This window comes from Glossina fuscipes, unplaced genomic scaffold (assembly GCF_014805625.2).
Source record: "Glossina fuscipes isolate IAEA_lab_2018 unplaced genomic scaffold, Yale_Gfus_2 91, whole genome shotgun sequence".
NCBI lineage: Eukaryota > Metazoa > Arthropoda > Insecta > Diptera > Glossinidae > Glossina > Glossina fuscipes.
Genome location: NW_023998445.1, coordinates 154409 through 163388, shown reverse-complemented (window position 1 = coordinate 163388; position 8980 = coordinate 154409). Strand labels below are relative to the sequence as shown.

The window sequence follows — 8980 nt, the reverse complement described above, 5'->3', positions numbered from 1 at the left end:
AATAGTAATATCGGTAGTGATGGTAGTATAATAAAAAACATCAACAACAATAGCCACAACAAAAAACAATAATAATTTTACAATAATAGTTCTAGCAAAAAAAAAAAGAAAAGAAAAATAAGAACAAAAATGGCTGCAACAAGAAGAACAAAAAAAGTTAAGAAGTGTAATAACAACAACAGCGAGAGCAGAAAATATGACAACTGTGGCAATAACAACAAAATAATCGCATCAAAAGTAATAACGACCATTACAGCAACAACAATAGCACAAGCAACGTTATAAGTTCCCTTGTAATCCTGTTGTAATCTCATGTATATTAATTGCATATATTTGTAGCGTAACTTTTGTTTTTTTTTTTTGTCTTGTACTATTGGATACTATTATACCTCCAGCACCATTTTGTCATAATAGTTGCAAAATTCAAAAGGAAGCTTCAGAAACCCTATAGAGTATATTAGCGTGAAACCCTGAATCGTTTAAATCATGTCTGTGCGTCTGTCTGTCTATGCGTCTGTGTGTCTATCTGCCAAAAATGAAGATTTCGACTTCAAATTTGGTAGAAATATTGGAAATTTCTGCACGCAGGTTGATGTTGACAACGGGCCAAATTGCTCAGTGTGCAAACCCCTAGCGAAGCGTGAAGTGAATGCAACTCTGTTTCTCTAAACAAAAATTTGTGGGGTTCTCCCTAATTACTCACAAAATTGTGAAAGATCGAAGGTTGAAATTTGCTACATTCACTTTACGGGAAACTCTACTATAATACGCTAAAAAATGGGAAAAATCTTTCAAGTCTCCACAAATTTATAAGTAATTAAGTTATGTTTTTTTTTCACAGGGATTGAGGTAAACAAGATACAATGCTTAAAATTATTTTGTACAAATCCTCAAATGAAGATATATTATTGTCTGTCTATAAATGCGTTCATTCTAAAATAAATATAATGGACCCTACGATTGGGTGTATCAATTTCTTCCTAACAATACCATCGATATGTTTATCAAATAAAATTAGTTGGAGAATAGAATGCGACAAGTTACGTATGTTATTTCTTAATTAATTATGGTGGACGCATGGACATGGTGGATTAATTTTATCTTAATAATATCTCTTACTGAATTAAAAGGTGGAAGATACATTTTATCTCACTCACTATTTGATAACCGTAAATGCAAAAATAAAGCAAGGGGACGCTAAAGATTTTAACGACGGTAAGTATGGGAGATTTGGACTTAGCCTACTTGTTCTGTATACGTTGCATACACTGTTTGGCTAGCAATTCATTACCTAAAAGCCAAAGCAACAACCACAATAGCAATAATTAGAATAAGAATAATAACAAGAAAACAACAACCACAACAACAACAACAACCATAGTAACAGCAACGATAACAAGGGTATTTGATGGTTTGAGTTGCAACAGTTAAGGACGATGGAAACGAGTCTTCAGAAAAGATTGTGTCGGTCTGGTAACATGTTGGTGCCGCCATTGTCTAATAGGAACTTATCTTTATATAAAAAATCCTTACTTTTAACCGAAACTTGAGTTTTAGGAAATTTCTGACTAAAAATGATGAATTTAAAGCCAAGTCTTATAAGTTACACAGAGCTTTTGAAACCTTCGTTATGTTCTATGCAAAGGAACTTACCTAAGGACGGGTTTCAATTGATTCAAACATCAATGCATTTATAGATTATTCTTAAATGAATATATCAAAGTTTTAGAGATGCGAGACACATGCATTACATACATGCGTTATAAACGGTCTTGAATGAAATTGTAAGGTGCAATAATAATAATAATAATAATAATAGTGATAATAATAGTAATAAGGAACGATCGGCAAAGACGAATTTCAAATGCAAAAAGATCCCTTGTTTAATATAAAAATAGTTAAAAATTATTTTTTATTTTTTTTTTTAATTATGTTAACACAATTACGTTAAAGAAAAAAAAAATAAAACTTTTGCCAGACGAATATGTCTCTTTAGGTATTACAAAATGCCTTGCTTGTCGGACTAAATGGTCAATTGGCGTCAGTTAATAGCTGCTTGAGTGCATGCGTTGCCAACCAACCAATAATCATTCAACAAATGATCATTTCATTAAAAACTAAAAACATTCCACAAGTACTTTTGCCAACAAAAAATAAATGAAAAAAAAAAAAAAACAAACAACAAATAAATAAATAAATAAACTAAATTAGGTGCTAAACATGTTAATAATGTTTTTGTTTTTGTAAAATTTTTTTGTTACAAAATAAATGAATTTTGTTGTTCTTAATTAAATTTAAATTTGTTAATTTTTTTTTTTTTTTTTCAACAACATATTTGTCAGCAAAACACTATAAAGCATAATTTTTGAAATAATATCGAGGATCATTATAATCAGTCTCAAAATTGATCGTTTATTACGTTCATTAGGGGAACGTTTTACTTTTTCCACAGCTGATAACACTTTAAGTTGCTTATAACTGTTTTTATATTATGAATGAATTATGTCCTGGACTGAAAGCCTTGCGAGGTCAACCACTCCGCTTACTTTATTCCGGATTTCCATACAAGATATTAGGGTTTTTTTTTTTAGCAAGAACACCGTCTTATTGTTAGTGTGTGCGTGTGTGTTTGCGTTTTCTTCATTCATTATCATTCGTTATCCGAAACATTGTGTACACCTAACCGATACTTTTCCTCACTCTTCTGGTGGAAGATCAATTCCCCTTAAGGTTATCATAAAAAAAAAAAAAAAATTTTCCATCTGAGCGAAAATAATGCTTGCACAAGCCATAAGTAATCCGATTGAGATAAGCGGCGACCCGAAGAAGCAATGTGAGGTGAATGCAGCGGTTGAAGCAAGATATCATACCACCTGAATGCTTTTAATGTTTAATCAGGCGACACTGCAAAAATCGCTTACCCACATTGGAAAATTATCTTTGCCATATACTAAAGCGTGTTCTTTAACCTTCGACTCAATTGCATGAATTGTGTTGTAGGACTTTGTTGCACTGGAAATAAGTTTGCTGCTCCGATTATGACAAGCATGCAACTTGAACTTGGACTCGCCGCTATTCGAACTTGGCATCGATATTATCACTGAGAGCCATAAATTCCTTTCAATAGAGTTTTTTCCCCGACCATAACTGGGCTTCTCAAACTTGCGTACACTTGGGTTATATTGTGTGTACTATGTACAAGGCGAAACCATTAAAGATAATGCATTTTTTTGGCATCAGGTAATTAATATTGAGAATGCTATAGTGCAATGATATCTTTTGAAAATTCCATAAAAATAAGACATAATGCTTTTGTCGGTCAGTATATTCCACAAACGGTCAGGCTTACACAAACCGCGGCTGTTTGTTAGGTGGAAGTATCGGGTACTCCTGTCATATGCGCTAACAGAAATAATGGGAAAAATAAAAGAAATACTGAAAGAAATATAATAAAGGCTTTTGGTCAGACTTTGCCTCACGGCCGTGTCATCTGAAACTCGATGTGCGATAGAGTCTGCAGATTAGGCTAGAAATATGGAATCGGTCATATGGAATCAGATAAGAAGACAGATACATCTATTAAAAAGTTCTACAGACGATAGTTACGCCAAATGAGTCCGAAAATATAGCTACAAAAAAATCGACTTGAAATATCACGCTAACCAGGAATTTACACATAAATACTCTATGAGGACTACATTACTCATTTTTAAATATTGCAGAGGAAAGTTAAAGCAGAGATGATAGTGATATTTTTTAAATTTTAGATAGGATTTTAGTATTTGCTTGCAGATGAAATACCAAGCAACATTCAACTAACTTAAAATTTAAAACCGAAGGATTGGATTTCGTATCTCCACAAGAAATTATTCGTCTTTTCAATGTACAACAAAATCCTTTACAATACAAAGAGAAATGCGTTGAATTCATTTCAAAATTTCTGCGAAGTTTCACTCTAGCAACATTTTCTCTCTCAACCATTTTTCATTTTTGAATAACTTTTTTGTAGGAAATCGACAAAAGCATTACAACTATAGCGGAAAGGTGTCTTTCGTTAATTAAAAGCACATTACAAAGTCGACAAATATGTTATTTTATTGTATTTTTTTTTTATTATGTCGTGAGATAATTAACTTAAAATTTTCAAAATTGAAAGAACCAAAACCTGACCGAAAACTTTGCAACGTTTTAAAAACCTGGAAGACAATGGGAGTTCTTTAACTAAACAACATGCCATCTGCTTAAGATCATTTGCTCAAGTCTATAAAGCTTTTTCTTCGTTTATGATGCATTAAGGACGATGTTTACTGAATATCGCGTTAGTTTGACGGTAGAGTGACACATTAGGCTTGAAGCTACTTATCGGGTTTCCTCTAATGTTTGGGTAAACATAAATCTTAAGGCAAACTGAGATATGCTCTTCTCAATATATGAAAAGAGCATACAATCAAGAAGTTGCAGCCGTCACCAAGACACTCGCGCAGAGTTGCAATATTTTCTTTAGTACTTACGCAATTATTGACCAGGAAAAGTACGTTATGAAACATATACATATAAACAAAACTATTAGGCACCCCTATAAAAGAAGAAGTGTTGTGTATCAAAATTTAATTTGTTTTTTCAATATTTCTGTCACACGCACAAACAAGCTCTAAAAATCCCATAAAGAATATAAAGTCTTGGCCACCGCCTAAACATGTTCGTGTGTTCACTGAATATATCGCCTACAAATTGCAAAAGAATCTGTAATTGACCTAAACTTTTCAGAGGATGCGCCTGCAATGCGCACAAGCCTAAGCGACAAAACTTTTTATTTTAAAAATAGAGAAAATCAGCCATGAAAACATGAAAATTTAGTTCTTATACTTTTTCCCTCTTTCTGGAATAACAGTGAAGGGTATAAAAAATTCGGTCGCAACCAAATATACTTTTCTTAAATTTGTTACACTATAACATTAAGTAGGCGTGATCAATTTTTTTCACTTTTGTACTCGTCCTACAGTATTGCCCATATAATATACTTTCAAATTTTTGTACGTTTATCTACCGTTGTTTACGAGTAATGAGCAAAAAATTATATTTTTATTGAAAAAGACAGTGGGTCTCGCTCGCGTAGTTCTGTAGACATGTCCTTTGACTCGTTTGGCCCATTTTCAATATCAGCCTGCCTGCATGAACCCCCTATGTTTTTGTCAAATTTGAAGTCGATAGCCTCCTTGAACAGGAGCATGTTTACAATAGACATTACACAGACGAACAGATGTACATTCGGACATTCGGCTTTGATTAATGCAGAATCTGATGCTGATCATGATTATATATACTTTGTGAAGTGTATGGTGCTCCCTTCTGGGCATTGCTAAAATGTTGACCAAATGAATCCGTCCTCATCCTACATTGGTGACACATATAAGAATAGATAAGAAACCATAAAGCAATAGTATAGACAAACGAAAGTGAAAAATGAATTCTTTTGAAAAATATATTAATTTTTTTCATTCGCTGCTCATAGTATCAAGAAGCTTGTGTGCGTTGTTTGCGAGATGCCTAAAAGAAGTAAATTTTGTATAGGAAAACGGATAAAAATACAGATTCGACACGAAGAAGGCAAGTCTAGGTAGAGATTGTCAAGTTAGTAAAATGTTTTCGGTGAGCGGCTTCCATACAATAATAGAGTGAAAAGAGGCAGAACTAAACAGGCGTTGACTACTGAGCGCAAGGAAAGAAAACTTATTCAAGAGTCTCTCATGAATCCCAAAAACACTTCGTTTGGACTTGCTACATATCTATTGGAAGACGCTGGAAACTCGTTAAGTTTCCGGTAAGATCGGTAAGAAGAAGACTTGAAGTAGCTGGCTTAAAAGACTGTAAAGTCAAGAAAGAGTCTATACTGTACGAGTAAAAGAAAAACAATCGCAGAGAATGAGCATGAAAAAGATTGGTCTAATGCTTTATGGTCCTACGAATCCAGCTTTAAGGTAAGTTTTCGTATCATCAGTTTAATTTACTTTTATATGATATACGATCGATCTAACGTTAAGTTTTTTTTTTAGATATTCTTTGGTGTATGGACAGCAGGCAGCATTAAAACCTGGAGCTGCATGGCTGCCTGACAGGTTGTTCACATATTCGTTGGCCAAGGCCACATGGACAGTCAAAGGCACATCAATGTGCTAGAAACTTTTCTTCTTTTTTTTTACTTCTGATATGACCAATTACTTAGGGGACGTCCCATATTCGCAAAATGCCGTCACGGTCAGAAACAAGTCAAAGAAGAGAAAGAAAGAAAGAAAGAAATAGTGAATGTGTGCTCAATCGGTAAATATTATGCCTTATGCTGAATACTCACTATAGCTATGGCTGAAGTAATTTCTATCGCACTGAGATTAGAACCCGCGTACACTCACCTGGTAGTCGCGATTTGCACCTACTATGCTACGCATGGGGAAACTGTGCTAGAAACTGTCTTGATGCCGTCAACACAGGCTACAGGTCAAATTCGAGCAAGATAATGCTTCATGTCATAACACGGTGACCAACATGCGTTGCCTTAGATAAAATAACACTATCCTGCTTGCCTGGCCGGCGCAGTCTCCTGACCTGAACACTATCGAGCATCTTTAGAGGGTGTATTGAAGGGTAAGACATAGGAGCACGACCTTACCCCAAGAGAAAGCATTGTAATGCGTCTTAACAAATGGCTGGAACGCTTTTACTGCAGCTGAGTGCACAAAACTTGTACACAACAGGCCCAAAGGATTGCTGTGTTGATTAACGCAGAGAAAGTAGATCCACTAAAGATTTTTTAATCAAGATACGAATATGAACACAAAATGAGTTTTTTTTTTTACTTTTCATCCCGAATGTTTGTAACACTTATTGTGCCTAATATTTTAGGTCAAGGCTATATAGATATATATGTCTCTTTAAAGTCACTTTTGTCAAAAGACATTTGTTTGCTTGTCAGCAAAACTGCAATGAACGTGAGGTTAAGATGGCTGATCCGAAATTTTAATAAGGAAAAGATTCGGATAATTTTGCAATTGTGTTATCGAAGCCTTTACTTCTTCATACTGATTATCTGAATAACTAAAAAGCCCGTAAAATATGTTATAAATAAATTATAGACAATCTATGCGTAGCAGGTTTTGCTTCCTAAACAAATTCCTTATGATATAAAAAGAGGATATTGTTGACGATTGATTTACTAACCATGATCATCTTCTGAAGTTATGTCACTTTTAGCATCTTCGAGCATTTCTTCAGTAAAATTTGATTCAGGACTTGAGACTTGCACATCGCTATTCATATCATTTATATTCCGATCTGTTGTTGCTGCTGTATATAAGCAATGCATTCGATCACTTGATATATCATCATTTGATATTTTCATTAAATTTGCTGCTGACGAATTTATTGGAGTCGATAAAATATTATCAATAGAGAAACTATTTGGAAAACGTCGTCGCACTACCGATGAAGTTTCCATTTTAATATTTCTTTTTTTCTTTTTTTTTTCTTTTACAATCCCGGATATATTGCTTAAAATTCCGAATGATAATCGACCGAATCTTAATAAAAATTAAATAAGACTGAAATTTTTGAAATGCAAATGAAATTTTTCATGAGCTAACCACAAAAATAAAAAAAAAAATGAAAAAAAAAAGTTATTCATACAACACCACTAATGCTTGAATAGACTTAAGTGGAAGAATTGAGATGAAGCGATCACGCGTCACGATAACAAAAGACAACCAATAAGAGCATGAGTTAAATTTAGCCGAAAGAGAGAAGAGAACTAACGCAAAAAAATCAAACAAAAAAAAAAGAAAAGAAAAATACAACAAAAGCACATGTCATAAATGCCGTATATAAAACGCAAGAGAGTGCGAAGAAAAGAGAGAAAAATGTATGAAACATAAGGAGAGATGTAAGAGACAAAAAAAACCCACCATCTTCGTGAAAGTTATAGTCACAAATTCCCTGCGAAGGCGTGACTTTATCTTTCGTTATAGATGGCGTTGAATTTATATTTATGAGATCACACTCACTCACACAAATGACTTTTGTGCTTTATAATTAGTATGATAATAAAATACCAAACAAAAAAAAAAAAAAACAAAAGATGAAAGGGAAAAGATGAAGAAGGAAAGGAAAAGTATTTCAATGACTTGATGTCTCTATTAAGTATCATTTAAAGCCAAATAAATATCATAATTTTTCAACTAATGAGCAACAAGCAGCATCATTAAGATATTTTCTTCTTCTTCTTCTTTTTCTACTTTTTTTTTTGTTTGCTGCGACGTTTGTGTTGCTATAATATAAGCCATTGTTGGTGTTATTGTTGTTGTTGGATGTATATATATTGCTAAATGTTTTTAAAATTTTTATGGTAAATGCTTAATTTAGCACTTTGTTGAAAATAATTTGTCAATTATTTTTGTGTAAATTTTATTTTAATTTTGATTTAAATGATATATTTCCGACATACATATACATAGATACACACGTTTTGCAGGTGCTTAGCTTAGCTAGCTATAGGTGCGGACATTTCATTCATTTTATATATCTCGTTTTAATTTGCCACGATTTATTAAAGAATATTTTGCAATCAACTTATAATAAAAATTAATTTTGAATTATATTTTTATAATTTTTATTTTATTTATTGACTTTGTTTTTTTTTTTTATTCTGTCTTTCTCCCTTTTCATTCTACTCTTCTTCTTCTCTCAGCGATCATCCATTAGTCGTTTCTCTGAGAATTTCTTTCACTTTAATCTAAGTTTACACCCTACACCATTTGTGGTAGAGTGTATATTAAGTTAGTGCGCCTGTATGTAACACGCAGAAAGGCTTACGAATGTAAGCACCTTTTATTATACCTATCGATTTAGAGTCATATCTGAACTGATCTAAGCATGTCTGTCCGCCTGTCCGTGTGATGTTTGCCCATGTAAATTGTGTTCAAGCGGCAGGTCG

The 8980-nt window shown here is 33.2% G+C and overlaps 1 protein-coding gene across 1 annotated transcript in view; it reads right to left on the bottom strand.

Moving 5' to 3' along the window:
- The window catches only part of LOC119638594 (ventral anterior homeobox 1), a 9967-nt gene extending 2457 nt beyond the window's left edge, over positions 1 to 7510 (bottom strand). The window contains exon 1 of the mRNA XM_038035460.1: positions 7213 to 7510. Within this exon, the coding sequence (XP_037891388.1) occupies positions 7213 to 7489 (277 nt within the window). The 5' untranslated portion in view covers positions 7490 to 7510. The remainder of the gene's footprint in view (positions 1 to 7212) is intronic.
- Positions 7511 to 8980: the final 1470 nt, after the last annotated feature.